Here is a 17,104-nt window from a genome sequence, read left to right as displayed (position 1 = left end):
GCACAATGATATAGTGTGGAGGTGGCAGCAGCAGCATACTGGTAAAGGGCTGGCACTGCCTTTTTGGAAAAAAAATGCGGCTTGGAACTCTCCCCCTCGGTTCGGCACAAAGCATTAGTTCTCTGAAGGGTGCAGAGTCCACGACTTGGAAAGGGAGAGACTGCTGTACCAACAACTTCGACAAGAGCACGATCAGCTTCTGCACCTTAGGATGGCTGGACGCATAAAGTTGTCTATTTGTAACTGCCTCTTTCAACGACTGCTGGCGCCATGCGTAGCGACGTGCAGGAGCATCTGGACCGGGAGATGATGTCAAAGACAAACAGCTCCCTTCGGCAGAGGTGCTGGAGCCTTGACTGACTGAAATGGCATGTATGCCACTAGGTTCTGCTGCTGCTGTTGCTGCACCTGCAGGATGGACCTCCACATCTGTTCCACGTTTCTCCCAGGCCATTGGATGGTGACGCTGCATGTGTTGGCACAGGGCTGCAGTGCCAACGTTAGCTCCCTGGCCATGCTTCACTTTCTGCCCGCAGATTCTAAATATACACATGCTCAGCTCCTCGGGTGTCTTAACAAAAAATTGCCACACCGCCGAGGTGGTGATTTTACTGCCACCACCCTGCACTGAGCGACTACTAACGCCACTGCTCCGCTGAGCACTGCTTACTTGGACCTCCAAAGCGAGGTTTGTACCCCGTGGCTGTTTGGCTCCTGTGCTCACACTGCTGCCACCCTGCTGACTCACGGCAACAGGAGCGACTTGCTGCCTGCTTCGCTGCCTGACGCGCAAGCTGACACTCTCTTCGCCCAGCTTCCAAGTGCAAACGGCTACATCATCGTCAATTTGCTTTTCCCAGTCACTGCTACTCTCCTCACCGGTGTCAGTATGCACAGCCTGCCTACTGCAGGAAGCAGAGGATGTCTGCCCCATCTCTTCACTGCCAAGCAGCTGCTGACTGTCCTCAAACACTTTGTGCTCGCTGAATAGTGGCTCGGAGCAGAGACCACCTAGTAGATCTCTGGCTGCGGGAAATGAACAGGACAGAGGCTGGTTGAGGACAGGTGAGGGCCGCTGACCTGCTCCTGGGCCATGCCAACTAATTCTTGTATCTGGCTGGGGTTGTCAGATGTTATATTTGAGGAATTGGGTGACCTAGTCGACCAATCAACAATCTTTGGGTTGTTGATCAACACACTGCCACTAGATGACAACGGCAGTTCTGGCCTCACAGTAACCCCTGTTGTGACGTCTCCTTACTGTGTTGCGACGTCTGCCTGCTCCACCTGCCACCTTTCATAGTGGTTAATCAACTATGTGGATTTGACACTTATTTGTTGGTCAAATATATAAAGCAACAAAGAAGTATTGGAATTTGCAGTATACAGATACCCCACAACGGACACCCTGTAATTGGACGGAAAATCACTCTATAAACTACGTGGATTTGACACGTAAATCTTGCTCTGAACTTTAGCAACAAAAAATATTGGAATTTGCGTTATACAGATGCCCCAAAATGGACACCCTGGGATTGGAGCAGAAATTACTACAGAAAGTAGGTGGATTTCACACTATTCACTTCAGCAACAAAAAAGAACTGCTATTTGGGGTATACAGATCCCCCAAAAGGGACACCCTTGGAGCAAAAATCACAACAGCACAGTACAGTAGAAGCAGCTGGACGCTACAGGCCGCACATGCAGTGTGAAGTGGCGAGTTTGGAAAATGGCCGCCTCTTTTATAGTCTGTGTGACATCACAGAAGCCTGCCGGTCGCTGATTGGCTTACAGGTCTGCAGATGTCATCGGGGGTGTTCCTTTCTCCTTCCCAGAGTTCTCTGCCCCATGTAACATGTTGTTCTCGTGCCCATTTTGGAAATAAAGGAGGGGAAAAAAAACTTTGTTCCCACGAATCATCGTAAACTTTGGCTGCGTGACGAATCGAATTTTTCCTGGAATGCTAACCGAAGTTAGAATTAGAATCGATTCGCCAATCTCTAGTAATAATAATCTTCATATAGCGCCATAGCTATTCCGCCATTCTGTAGCTTTACAGAATCTGGGGGACATACAAATAAAAAGACATTACAGAGTAACAACATATGAAACAATAAGAGTGCGGAGCCTGGAGAAGCTTGGGCTCATTTACATAATTTTAAAATCCTTAAAAAAAAAAAAAAAACTGGGCATAAGAAGTTAAAAGAAAAGCAGATCCTGCCAGAGGGGGCACACACCAGTATGTCAGTGTGATGGGTTTACAATCCTTCATCCTGGTGGTAGATGTACTAAAATATTGTAGCCCGTACAAGTTTGGAAGCTTCTTGGGGAATGAAGGATGTGTCCTCCTGCCTATAATGGATATTGTATACATTTGTATTGAGAGCAGGACCAGATGTACAAGGATTCATGGGTGAAGATCTTTTTCAGTAGAAAATCTGGTGGGTGGTGTGGGTGCCCCCCTAGAAGGCTTGCACCCTGGCTACCGCCCAAATCACCTACATTATAGTCCACTACTGCTCTCTGTGTCATATATATATATATAAGCTCCTAAAAATAGACCTAGAATTTTGCCTATTTATGTTTAGGACCATATATACAGTATTTGGATATGTCAGCCTATGATATCTATTTACTTGTCTCCTAGGAGTATATATATACTTTTTCATATTTACAGTGGATTGTGCATATATGTGATTTAAATTGATTATTTATACTACAAAATGGTCACATGACCTTGTATGGGATCCCACCCAGACGTGTCAAATTTTGGTCTAAGCCCCATAGGAATTTAATTTTCCCAATACTTTTATGTGTCATTTTTTGTGTTTTTTAGTCATTTTAACAACAGCGCCATGTAAAAACCAATCCAATACGGTTCTTATTTCCCTAAACTCCCAAAATGTGGGGATACTTAAGCAAACTTTCTCAGAGATCATACTGACTCAAAATATAAAAATGATGCGTCATCTTGACCACACAGTGAAAGCCGTAAAAGTAAAACCCACGTAACTGCGTTTTTTGGCCAATGCCTCCACGTATCGAATATTTTGTCAAGCCCTCATACAGCACTGTACATGGAAAAATCGATAAGATTTTGTTTGTAGAAGGAGAGGAGTGAAAACAGAACACAAAAACCCAAAAGCCTGAAAAAATCTTCATCGAAACCGACCAAAAAGATACCTTCCCAAACGACCGCAAGCGTTTAACAAGCCAACGAGGAGCGCAGTCTGCATTTCAGTCACGACTGTAGGTCTTATATACCACAGACTACAGGACCTTTGATGATGTCATGGTCATGTGACCAGACGAGGGGCGGGGTAAAGCACCATAGATCGATGTTTTTAACCACTTCCTGTGATGTCATCAAAGGTCCTTTAACCAACGAAGATTTCGTACGTGACTGATCATGTGACTGTGTGACATCAGCGCAGGTCCTGTAGGCACCAGGAGGTCCTGTGCAGGTCAGTGATTGGTTGTGGTGCGTTTGTTGTCTTGTTGTTGTTGCATTAGTTAACTTTTTAGTAATTAGTTTTGTGTAGCTGTAGGTGATATTCGGCCGTCCATATGTTCCGTTTATTTAGGTGATATGTACACGTAATTTCGCACTCATAGAATACGCCTACACATGGCATTAATTTTCTGTGGCAGTTAATAAGGAGCGGGTTTGTCAAATTTTCAAAACCTTTGAATTCAGATGAGTAACAAAGAAAGGTGAGTACCTGTTTATTATTTTACTGTGGAGCACAATATCACTGCATTGGTTACCTGTCTCCTTCCGAATTCAGTTTAAAATAATAACCCTCATCCACAAAGCTCTGCACAATGCTGCACCTCCCTATCTCTCATCTCAGTGTTTTACCCCACCTGTGCGCTTCGATCTGCCAGTGATCTTAGATTAATCTCTACATGAATTCGAACCTCCCACTCACGTATCCAGGACTTCTCCAAAGTTGCAATGATTCTCTGGAACGCCCTTCCCCGGACTCTCAGACTAATACCCAACCTTTACAGTTTCAAAACTGATCTTATATCCCATCTCTTTACGAGTCATGCAGTTAGTGTGATAGATCTGCATAGACTGTAAGCTCTTGTGATCAGGGCCCTCCCTCCTGTTTGTATTCTGTAATGTAATATTTTATTTGCATATGTCCCCTATGATTTGTAAAGCTGCGGAATATGATGGCGCTGTATATATATATATAGATTAGATATAAAATATCATTATGTTATTATCAGAGGGGCTACCATGACGGGGAGCTGGGGGGACACAATATGAATGGGAGATAAAGGGGGTAGAAAGGGGCAGAGCAAAAGGCGTGGCTTAGGGGGGGGGATTTCTGTATTGCTGATAGCACTCAACATTTTCTGTCCCTCTTTCTCTGATATGTAATTTGGGAGAAAAAGTAGGTGAATCCAGCAACCAGGCAAAAAATATATTAAATCATAAGTATAAAACTTAGTTTTTATTTCATCCTTTTAAAAAATAGGTTAAAAAGGTACCATGGTAGTTTCGAACTAAATGCTGTTCTTAATCATAGTCGAAAGAACTCTCTCTCTCGTCCACATGGATGATCACATCCATGTTTCACCGGTGGACAACTCTGGGCGGGGCTTATGTCCAAAGACCTACAGCAGGGGTCAGGAACCTTTTTGTCCGAGAGAGCCATGAACGCCATATATTTTAAAATGTTATTCTGGAAGAGCCGTACCATGTGTACATGCCCCCTAGTAGATAGGTAGTCCCAGGGTCACGGGCCCCTGCAATCTAGGTCTCGGATCGCAGGCACACCTGTGCCCCTCTCTGTGGCGGCGCCCCTTTCCGAGCTCTTTCAACTCCACTTTCCGTCTCCCGGCTGGCCAGCACGTGCGCCGTCACTCGCGGATTTAAAAGGGCACTTCCCACTTTCACAGTTCCTATAAAGACCGGGGGCTACCAGATAGGTAGCCATAGCACATGTCCCCCAGTATATAGGTAGCCACAGCACATGCCCCCAGTATATAGGTAACTGCAGCACATACTCCCAGTAGAAAGGTATCCACAGCACATACTCCCAGTGGAAAGGTAGCCACAGCACATACTCCCAGTGGAAAGGTAGCCACAGCACATACTCCCAGTGGAAAGGTAGCCACAGCACATACTCCCAGTGGAAAGGTAGCCACAGCACATACTCCCAGTAGATAGGTAGCCACAGCACATGCCCCCAAATAGATAAGTAGCCACAGCACATACTCCGAGTAGATAGGTAGTCACAGCAAAAAAAAAAAAAAAAAGAATATTCACTTACCAGCACTCCCTGCAGCCAGCTCCTCATTGCTCCCACGCTCTTCTCTTTGAGCCAGGCGATGGTGCCTGGGTCATACAAAGGATGTAGGCTGCGGTAACATCGCTGCCTGTGTCCAGTGATCAGTCTAAGGCCCCTTTCCCACTTGCGTTTTTCACGCGCGTGTTCTGCGCGTGCTTTTGATGCGCAGAACTTGCATTGCACTCTGACCCATTGTAATCAATGGGTCTTTGTAGACTTGCATTTTTTTCACGCACACATGCGCATTTTTTTTTAATGTGCGTTTAAATCTCGACGTGCTCTACTTTTGCAAGTCACGCGCGTAAAAAACGCACCATACAAGTCTATGGAGACGCATCAAAAATGCATTGCACTCTGAGACACTTGCAAGTGCAATGCAAGTGCAATGCGTTTTTCACGCATCAATTGTCATAGAAAAGTTAGAGCTCAGTCCTGAGTCCATTTCACGCGCATTTTCTGTGCGTGAAAAACGCATTGAAATTGCATTGAAAATGCGCGTGAAAAACTGAGACACTGAACAAACTCTGACTGAAAACTGATTGAACTCTGATGGAAAATGTGCGTTTTTCACTGACCAAACCCTGATCGCACCCTGATCAAACTCTGACATGATCTGCAACGCAAGTGTGAAAGGGGCCTAAGACACACACAGCATTCATCACTATGTATTAAAGATCTGTCTGAGAGCCAGATGCAGCCAACAAAAGAGCCATATCTGGCTCCCGAGCCATAGGTTCCCTACCCCTGACCTACAGGATTGAGTTGTTGAATTCCAACTTACCTGATACTTATCTCCCCAGATCTTTGGCATTTGAGGAGAACATTAGATGTTTGGCTGAACCCATTGAAATCGGAAGGTTCAGGACAAGCCCATTGCACATTATCAGTCCTCAGTCATCAACAACTTTTACTAAATTGTTCTTCATGTAATATGTTCTTCCACAGGTGATATTGCGCTCAGTCCTCCTTGATCTCCCTCAGGTTCCTTTAGGGACAGGACAATTTTTTTTTTTTTTTTAACAAGACGATGGACCTTTTGATCAGTGACCCACAAAGAACGGCCAAGGACAGAACCACGGCTGCCCGGATCCTGGACCTCACCCTAGAGATCATCTACTGGATAACTGGAGAGGTGAGAGTCTCCCAGGACACGGCTCTTATCTCTAGGAATACAACAGGGAAATGACTGGAGAGGTGAAGGATTCTTAGGATCTATGTAGTGATCAGTGTCTCCCCATACACAGGATTACACAGTAGTGAAGAAGTCGTCTGGTGAGTGTGTGACCCCCCAGAGCCCCATCACCCAGCCTCCACCTCATTCACTGATACATGAGCAGAAGATCCTAGAACTTACCTCCAGGATCACTGAGCTGCTGAGCGGAGAGGTGAGCGCTGCCGGGAATGCTGGGACATTATATAATAACACAAGGGAGGGGTCCGGGGGATGACTGTGTCATTGTGTGTGTCAGGTTCCTATAAGATGTCAGGATGTGGCTGTCTATTTCTCCATGGAGGAGTGGGAGTATGTAGAAGGACACAAGGACCTGTACAAGGAGGTCATGATGGAGGACCACCAGCCCCTCACATCACCAGGTAAGAGGAGACCTTCCCTGATTGTAGAGATGTGATCTAAACTAATGGTCCCGTGTTTATGGTGTAATTCGGTTACATTGTCCTATAAGTGGAGTAAGAATTGAGTGCAGCCTTGTAGAGCGTGAGACATATACTGTATATATGCAGCGCAACTCACTCCAGTTGGTCAAATTTAGTGTCGCCATGGGACTGTTATAAATCCTGGCGAGACTGACGTAATAAATATTGAACGTATGAATTCAATCAATGTGTTTATTTCCTTTAGATTGGGCCGGACAGAGAACTTCACCAGAGAGATGTGTCACTCCTCTGTATTCCCGGGAATTTCTCGGAGACACGCTCAATGTCCCACCGGATGATGAGGTAGATGAAGCTGAGATGTATACAAATCACACCGGACATTTTACCGTATTGACGGCCAAACAGCTAATTGGGCAAATGGACCAGTCATGGCTAGTTGCTAAGGGCCGTCAATATGCCGGATCAGCTGTTTGGCCACCAATCCGACAATATGTCCAGTTAAGGTGGCCAGACTCAAACCCAATCACACACTCATCTCAACTCTAATCATAAGGCTTTTATCTACCGTCATGAGATTGTATATAGAGCGTCAATAACTTTAAACCCCCCCCCTGTTAGTATCATGTCGGTCTCCCGGCTCCATCTTGGCTTATGAGTGATCCTCACTTTGCGATCGATCGGCATACACTCAATTTTTGTTTTCTCATTGTTTGTTACTGATCCCGTATAAAGCTCTGCCCAATGCCAGTCAGCTGCGTCTAAGCCATTATACTGGCAGATCTATATGAAATATTCTGAGCAAGACTGAAGTCTGTCATTTGTGATCTGTGCAGGGAAGTGACAGCGAAACCAGCGGATTCGAGAACCCCATAATAGTGGTGGACGGTAAGAGCCTTCATATATCGTGCTTGTCATAGATTTCCTTATCGATGGGATAATTCACAGGAAGTTAAGTAAAGTTTAACCTTGATAACTATTATGTCAATTATCACAAATAATTCATTAAAGGGGTTGACGACTAATTCATAAATTTACATATAGTACATATAGGACCCCGATAGGGTGAACTGTCTGTGTAGTTACCTACAGCTGTGAGTCACATGACCCCACGGCAGCAGGAATCAGGACCCGTGGACCCAATATTATCTTATGTTTTTATGGGAATCTTATTTTATTTTCCAGATAAAGACTGGATGAGAGACTCGGACGGACATCTCATTTTACCTCCCTATCATCAAGTAGAAGATAATTTGACAGAAGATGATATAATAACTGTGACTGTGCCGTCAGCCCTACACGGCGGAGATCTCTCCACCAATTCCACCCGCCGCAAGAAACCTCCATCTAGTAAATCAGAAGACAGGCCCTTCTCATGCTCAGAATGCGAAAGATCTTTTAGTAAAAAATCTAATCTGATGGAACATATTAGAGGCCACACGGGGGAGAGGCCGTTCTCCTGTTCAGAATGCGGCAAAACGTTTCGTAAGAAATCTAATCTGGGTAAACATCAGAGAACTCACACGGGGGAGAAGCCATTTCTATGCCCTGAATGTGGGAAGTATTTCAGTCAGACGTCAAGTCTGATGGAACATCTAAGGAGTCACACGGGGGAGACGCCATTTTTATGTTCAGAATGTGGCAAGTGTTTTAGGAAGAAATCTAATTTTGTGGAACATCTAAGAAGCCACACGGGGGAGAAACCCTTCTCATGTACCGAATGCGGGAAATGTTTCAGCCACAAATCCAATGTTCTAAAACATCTAAGAAGCCACACGGGGGAGAAGCCATTTACATGTTTAGAATGTGGGAAATGCTTTGCCTATAAATCGGGTTTTATTCATCACCTGAGAACTCACACCGACGAGAAGCCGTTTTCATGTCTCGATTGCGGGAAGTGTTTTACTCAGAAATCCAATCTGATGGAACATTTAAAAAGTCACACAGGGGAGAGGCTGTTTTCGTGCTCCGAATGTGGAAAATGTTTTAGTAGGAAATCGGGTCTTGATAAACATCAGAAAGTTCACTCGGGGCAAAAACCAGTGTAATGATCAGATCGTAGTATATGTGGAACTTCATTGTAGGACCTTGATTGATGTATGACTTGGCCCCTCTATACATTCAGGAGTCCTTAGATGTCCTACAACAAAATATAATAGTGGTCTAATAATGTGTTCCCAAAGGAGCAGGACCCTGTATAAGAGTTGGGCTCGGTGGAGATAGTGGAAGGTCCTTCACAAAGAGAACCTTTTAGACAATGTTGGGCCTAGTAAAGCTACAGCTACAGTCAGATGCTAGACATGCGTGATATGGTGCTAGAAGATGCACGAGATGGAGGTGGATCCATCCACCACTGATAACCTATTGTATGGATAGGTCATTAGTAGCTTACGGGAATCACCTTTAAATACTAAGAACTCCCGAAAAGGCTAAGAGACTGTCCTCGGAGAGACCTACAAAGAAGCTACTAAACATGGTGGCCCTCGAAATACAAATTACGAACACAAACATTTGTAGCACATAATTCATGAGCTCATTCTCATAGGTGCTGAAATAAAAATTATCGTAAAGCATCACTTTCAAAGTGGAGTCCAGGTGGGAGAAAGGGAAACAAACCCTTCTCAAGCCAATTTCCATGCAGCTCCTGGTGTCTATAGTCATGTGACTGCTGTGGAGGTGCCATAGATATGGGAGTGGTTATCATGAAGGAGGCGTGCACGGCCCCAGCAGGACTCACAGGAAGTCATGCTGCCGTTGAGTCATGTGGCCTACAGCTTCTGTGGTGAATAAAGAACTTTACTGGGGTAAGTACAATATGGGTGACCTAATAAGGGCACTGACCTTGTTAGGTTTCTTATTAGTGGCCAAGTTCTATGGAATAGACAGATTCTAGCATCCAGATTCCTACTAATGTGCCTTACATTGCCAACTCTTCTACGTCTCCAGAAAACTGTCTATTGGTTGCCGGTAATATGACAGTATCTGCTGGTCCCTGATGTAGGACTCACAATGTTGAGTTTTTACTTCTTATTTTTATATATTTCAAGGGCTGTTGTAATAATAAGAGCGATCATTCCACAATATTCATCGTGTTTGTAATATGTAATATACAATGTGTATTTGACATCCCAATAAAATTTTGAGAATGGATGTTTCCTTTAACTATGGGGAAAAAGTTCTATATATTTCAAAAAGTCCAAAGCCAAAATGAAAGGAAAAAGAGGAGCAAACTCCTGGCACAGTGTCTAAAACTTAGTTGTTTTGTTGGTTCATATTAAACAACCATGTACTTGCCACCATCGGACAGTGGCTGGAGTGTTTCGGGCCCGACACAAATTGAAGGGGTTTTCCCACCAAACAAGTTAAGCCGCGCTCGGCAATCTCCGTCAGCTCCATAGAGATAAATGGAGGACGTGCGTGAGAAGTCCGACGGAGGTTCCTTGGACACTCCGTTCTTGTGATCTGTGGGGGTCTTATTACTTCCACCGATCAGCAAGTTTGGCCCTATACTGTGGATAGAGCCTAGCTTCTTTGGTGAGAAAATCCCTTTAAGTACGAAACGTGTCAGATAGTGTGCAATGGCGGCACGTACATGATTTTATTAGTTCTTTTCCCAATTTTTTCCTTGAATTTCTGGCTGTTGTCCGAACAGCTGTAGTCCAGTGGCATAGTGCATCTTTCATTGGAATTTAGCCGCTTTGAACTATTCCGAGCCAGTTGGATAGCTGTGAAGGGTTTTTGTTTCCTTTTGTAGGTTCTCTAGTTACCTAATAGGAAACCACCTCATCCCATCACCCTGGTTTCATTGGCTATGCTCCTTCTGCTACAGTGATGTCCATTTTTGCTCTTATCTTTTGTTTGGTTTGTAAATGTGTTTATTAGGTTTTTACAATGTTTTCTTTTGACACAAACAACCTACATGTATAACAAAGTGAGAGATCATCTCAAAAACTGTGCGAGGTATCAGACTTATAAGTAAGATGACCTTCAAACATCTGGAGTGACGGACTGTGCACAACACAGAGAGGAAAACTTTTAAAACGTAGCAGTAGTCATGAAAGGCAGCCGAGGATCAACAACACACCAGCTGTGAAGTAGGGGCCGAAGTTTTTAGAAATAGTTTCCTATGATGAATAGGGGCCATGTGCTGCAATTCCAAGTAGCTACTTTAAAGGACATCTACCACCAGGATGAAGGATTGTAAACCAAGCACTGACATACTGGTGTGCGCCCCCTCTGAGCCATGATTAAGAAAGCGAATTTCTCTTAAAAGTCTGAAGACAAAACTTTTGAAACAACTGGAGCGCTTCAGTACTGGATCAGTCTGATATTTTGCTATGTGCCCCCTCTTATGGAACATATTGTCCCAGTCGCAAAGGACTGAACTAGCTTGTGGCAACCGGCTTTATCCAGATTTTTCATCGTATGCGATAAATAATGTGATTTGTATTATATTAGAGATTTTCTCTTTGTACGTCACTATCCTTTACTTGCTGGACTTGTATTTAGCAAATGATGCTGTGGTATGCGGCCAGATGGATTAATATGATACTACACAGATGATATGTTATGGGGGTGGTCGGGGTGGACCTGGTCGGGGTGCGGTGAGAACGTCTTACTGCATTGTCAGGAGGCAGCATGGAAAAGTATAGAACATGTTCAATAATTTGCTGTGTTACGGTGGTGGCCTCTTGGCTTACAATGGAGAGGGGAGGGGTGAGGAGCTCTTAGTCCTTCTCTCTCCTGTGCCTGGCCCATAGCATAAGTCCACGTGGATGGGGCCTTAGCCCTGTGGAATATGATGGCACTGTATAAAGATTATTGTTATTATATAACCAGAACATATGAGGAATAAAATGGTTTCAGCAACAGACAAGCCACATAGGACCCCATGACAATTAAGCCTATTGCTTCACACTTATGGCTTCTTCTCGAGTCAAATCTTTTGTTCTGTTTCATTTCTTAATGATCCCTTTCCTTACAGAGATTGCCTTCCATGGCTCCCACAGAAACACATGACTCCGTCATGCCAGCCCCTTCCTCCTAGCCCCCCTTTCTTACACATACTTTCCACCATATCACCCTTCAGCACACTGATCCACGAGGTTCCAGTAATGGCTGGACACAGACAAGGACAGTGAGCCCTAATTATGAGCTTCCCCAAACTGTCCCTGTCTGCATACTAGGTCCACCCTAAACAGTGGTCATTAATTGGGCATCAGTCCCTCCCTGCGCCAAAGTGTAAACACGTAACAAGACAAACAAGTAACACAAAGGGGAGGTCGACAATCCAAATCACAACTAAGTCAGCAAGTACAAAATGGTATACACAGGAGAATAGTCAAGAACGTAAGCCAATATAAAAAAAACAGAAGTACAAACGAATAGCAACATAAGCACCGACAGAAAATTAGCAAGGCAAACTGCTTGACCAGCAATGGAGGATGGCACACACAGGGTTTATATCAGAATATGATGTATGCTCCAGATGAGAAGGGCAGAGCTTTGAAAGTGTGAGAGCCTTAACCCTTGCTTGTTTGAAGCAAGGACTGCAAAGGGTAAGCAGTCCAGCAATTAGAGCAAGCAACAAAATAATCGCACATTCTTGCCCAATACAAGAATTCGCGATTATAACAGTGACTACGCCAAGGCGGAGGGGGCAGAGAGGTGCGTGGCTTTCCTGCTCTATGCCTGCGTAAACGCGAAAAACCTATGAACGTTCATTCACAGGTTTATACACACACCTACAGCATATAGCATGGATTTATATGCTATATGTATTTATACGCAGTTTGTGTGTATATTGTGTGTTTATACCGTATGTATGTATATACACTCACCGGCCACTTTATTAGGTACACCATGCTAGTAACGGGTTGGACCCCCTTTTGCCTTCAGAACTGCCTCAATTCTTCGTGGCATAGATACAACAAGGTGCTGGAAGCTCCTCAGAGATTTTGGTCCATATTGACATGATGGCATCACACAGTTGCCGCAGATTTGTCGGCTGCACATCCATGATGCGAATCTCCCGTTCCACCACATCCCAAAGATGCTCTATTGGATGAGATCTGGTGACTGTGGAGGCCATTTGTGTCCAGTGACCTCATTGTCATGTTCAAGAAACCAGTCTGAGATGATTCCAGCTTTATGACATGGCGCATTATCCTGCTGAAAGTAGCCATCAGATGTTACAGGGTACATTGTGCTCATAAAGGGATGGACATGGGCAGCAACAATACTCAGGTAGGCTGTGGCGTTGTACCAAGGGGCCCACACCATGACACCAGCACCACCAGCCTTAGCCACTGATACAAGGCAGGATGGATCCATGACACCACCACCACCAGCCTGACCCGCTGATACAAGGCAGGATGGATCCATGCTTTCATGTTGTTGACGCCAAATTCTGACCCTACCATCCGAATGTCGCAGCAGAAATCGAGACTCATCAGACCAGGAACATTTTTCCAATCTTCTACTGTCCAATTTCGATGAGCTTGTGCAAATTGTAGCCTCAGTTTCCTGTTCTTAGCTGAAAGGAGTGGCACCCGGTGTGGTCTTCTGCTGCTGTAGCCCATCTGCCTCAGAGTTGGACGTACTGTGCGTTCAGAGATGCTCTTCTGCCTACCTTGGGTGTAACGGGTGGCGATTTGAGTCACTGTTGCCTTTCTATCAGCTCGAACCAGTCTGCCCATTCTCCTCTGACCTCTGGCATCAACAAGGCATTTCCGCCCACAGAACTGCCGCTCACTGGATGTTTTTTCTTTTTCGGACCATTCTCTGTAAACCCTAGAGATGGTTGTGCGTTAAAATCCCAGTAGATCAGCAGTTTCTGAAATACCCAGACCAGCCCTTCTGGCACCAACAACCATGCCACGTTCAAAGGCCACAAATCACCTTTCTTCCCCATACTGATGCTCGGGAGAACTGCAGGAGATTGTCTTGACCATGTCTACATGCCTAAATGCACTGAGTTGCCGCCATGTGATTGGCTGATTAGAAATTAAGTGTTAACGAGCAGTTGGACAGGTGTACCTAATAAAGTGGCCGGTGAGTGTATATGGTGTGTATATAGAGTATGCCTTAGTATATCATGTATAAATAGTATATATAATGTATGTGTGTATAAATGTATGAATACATACTGTACATACACATTTATGAGTTTGTACACATTGGGGCACATTTACTTACCCGGCCCATTCGCGATCCAGCGGCGCGTTCTCTGCACAGGATTCGGGTCCGGCTGGGATTTAAGATGGTAGTTCCTCCGCCGTCCACCAGGTGGCGCTGCAGCGCCGAAAATAATCTTAACGCCCCGGAATGCACCATCCCATAGAAGGTGAAGGTGAGCGCTCCCCAAGCGACACATTTTCGGTTTTTAAATGCGGCGGTTTTTCCGAATACGTCGGGTTTTCGTTCGGCCACGCCCCCCCGATTTCTGTCGCGCGCATGCCGGCCCGATGCGCCACAATCCGATCGCGTGCGCCAAAAACCCGGGGCAATTCATGTACAAGCGGCGCAAATCGGAAATATTCGGGTAACACGTCGGGAAAACGCGAATCGGGCCCTTAGTAAATGACCCCCATTGTATGTATGAGTGTGCAAATGTATACAGTATATGAGTACATAAATGTGTGTATGAGTGTATAAATGTTTGTGTATAAACGTGTGAACAAACATATCTATGATTTTTTAAGGGGAAAGGGGAACCCCATGCAGATATCTGCTGTTGGGCTCTGCCTCTCCTAGTTACACCCCTGGGTCGGATTTACCTTTGTTGGACCCCGCGTGAGCGGCGCACCTGGCCATGCATGTCCGTGCTGCCCCTTAATGGAGCTGATGGAGATTGTCGAGTGCATGGAATAGGGATGTAATATTGGCTCAGCTCTGCGCCCGGGTGATGAAAAAAAAAGGGCATGGAGAATCACAAATACGAGGAAAGAATCAAAGACTTACCATAAATACTCGAGTATAAGCCGAGACCCCTAATTTTACCACCAAAAACTGGGGAAACTGGGAAATGCATTGATCACAGACCCCTCCCCCCAGTATAATGCCAGCAAGTCCCCAGTAGTATACAGCCAGCCCAGCCTGCCCCCAGTAGTATACAGCCAGCCCAGCCTGCCCCCTGTAGTATACAGCCAGCCCAGCCTGCCCCTCTAGTATATAGAGAGCCCAGGCTGTCCGCAGTAGTATACAGCCAGCCCCCACTAGTATACAACCAGCCCAGCCTGCCCCCAGTAGTATATAAAGCCAGCCCAGCCTGCCCCCTGTAGTATACAACCAGCCCCCAGTAGTATACAGCCAGCACAGCCTGCCCCCAGTAGTATACAGCCAGCCCAGCCTGCCCCCAGTAGTATACAGCCACCCCAGCCTGCCCCCAGTAGTATACAGCGAGCCCAGCCTGCCCCCAGTACTATACAGCCAGCCCAGCCTGCCCCCAGTAGTATACAGCCAGCCCAGCCTGCCCCCACTAGTATAGCCAGCCCAGCCTGCCCCCAGTAGTATACAGCGAGCCCAGACTGTCCCCAGTACTATACAGCCAGCCCAGCCTGCCCCCAGCCCAGCCTGCCCCCAGTAGTATACAGCCAGCCCAGCCTGCCCCCACTAGTATAGCCAGCCCAGCCTGTCCCCACTAGTATATAGCCAGCCCAGCCTGCCGCCTGTAGTATACAGCACAGCCCAGCCTGCCCCCAGTAGTATACAACCCAGCCTGCCCCCACTAGTATACAGCGAGCCCAGCCTGCCCACAATAGTATACAGCCAGCCCAGCCTGCCCCCACTAGTATACAGCCACCCCAGCCTGCCCCCACTAGTATACAGCCAGCCCAGCCTGCCCCCACTAGTATACAGCGAGCCCAGCCTGCCCACAGTAGTATACAGCCAGCCCAGCCTGCTCCCACTAGTATAGCCAGCCCAGCCTGCCCCCAGTAGTATACAGCGAGCCCAGACTGTCCCCAGTACTATACAGCCAGCCCAGCCTGCCCCCAGCCCAGCCTGCCCCCACTAGTATACAGCGAGCCCAGCCTGCCCACAGTAGTATACAGCCAGCCCAGCCTGCTCCCACTAGTATACAGCCACCCCAGCCTGCCCCCACTACTATACAGCCAGCCCAGCCTGCCCCCAGTAGTATATAGCCAGCCCAGCCTGGCCCCAGTAGTATACAGCCAGCCCAGCCTGCCACCACTAGTATAGCCAGCCCAGCCTGCCCCCAGCAGTATACAGCCTCCCCCCAGTAGTATACAGCCTGCCCCCACTAGTATACAGCAAGCCCAGCACTAAAAAAAAAAACTTATATACTCACCCTTCCCGGCCGGCAGGCGCATAGGAGAAGAACATAGCGGTGCCCTGTGAAAGACAGAAGAAGATAGAAGACAGAAGAGGACCCGCGCTGACATCGGGGGAGCAGCGCTGCGCATCGGGGCCACCAGAGGGAGAGTATATAAGATTTTTTTTTTTTAAGTGCTGGGCTGGCTATTGACTCATGTATAAGCCAAGTGGAGGATTTTCAGCACATTTTTTGTGCTGAAAAACTTGGCTTACACACAAGTATATACGGTAGATTTACTTTGTGTTGAGAAGATAAATCTGAGATGACATGATTATAGGTACTGCCCCCAGATTTTATGTTTTTTTGGGCTTCCTTTATTTCTACAACAACCCTTGGCCTTTATATATTGGGGCACATTTACTTATCCGGTCCCACAGAGTTCACGATAGTCCGATCAACAACATCATGCACCCGATATCCTGCAAGTGTCGCTTCCCCGCTCAGGTCCCCGGAGTTCACCTTCTTCCTGGTGCATGTAAGTGCATTGTCCGTGTATAATGCGCTGTGCGGGGAGTCACTAAGATCCTGCGCCCGATATCCTGCATGTGTCGCTTCCCCGCTCAGGTCCCCGGAGTTCACTTTCTTCTTCCTGGTGCATGTAAGTGCATTGTCCATGTATAATGCGCTGTGCAAGGAGTCACTAAGATCCTGCGCCCGATATCCTGCATGTGTCGCTTCCCCGCTCAGGTCCCCGGAGTTCACCTTCTTCTTCCTGGTGCATGTAAGTGCATTGTCGGTGTATAATGTGCTGTGCGGGGAGTCACTAAGATCCTGCACCCGATATCCTGCACATGTCGCTTCCCCGCTCAGGTCCCCGGAGTTCACCTTCTTATTCCTGGTGCATGTAAGT

The 17,104-nt window shown here is 46.4% G+C and overlaps 2 protein-coding genes across 3 annotated transcripts in view; one reads left to right on the top strand and one right to left on the bottom strand.

The window, feature by feature from the left end:
* The window catches only part of LOC140120765 (uncharacterized), a 48,564-nt gene extending 38,485 nt beyond the window's left edge, over positions 1-10,079 (top strand). Inside the window, exons 16-19 of the mRNA XM_072139710.1 lie at positions 6,761-6,899; positions 7,165-7,262; positions 7,754-7,805; positions 8,103-10,079. Of these exons, the coding sequence (XP_071995811.1) occupies positions 6,761-6,899; positions 7,165-7,262; positions 7,754-7,805; positions 8,103-8,965 (1,152 nt within the window). The 3' untranslated portion in view covers positions 8,966-10,079. The remainder of the gene's footprint in view (positions 1-6,760; positions 6,900-7,164; positions 7,263-7,753; positions 7,806-8,102) is intronic.
* The window catches only part of LOC140120870 (uncharacterized), a 326,412-nt gene that overhangs the window by 234,427 nt on the left and 74,881 nt on the right, over positions 1-17,104 (bottom strand). The gene's annotated exons all lie outside the window — the stretch shown is intronic.

This window comes from Engystomops pustulosus, chromosome 3, assembly GCF_040894005.1.
Source record: "Engystomops pustulosus chromosome 3, aEngPut4.maternal, whole genome shotgun sequence".
NCBI lineage: Eukaryota > Metazoa > Chordata > Amphibia > Anura > Leptodactylidae > Engystomops > Engystomops pustulosus.
Note: the sequence above shows the minus strand (reverse complement) of the source record. Positions and strands in the feature narration are given on the sequence as shown.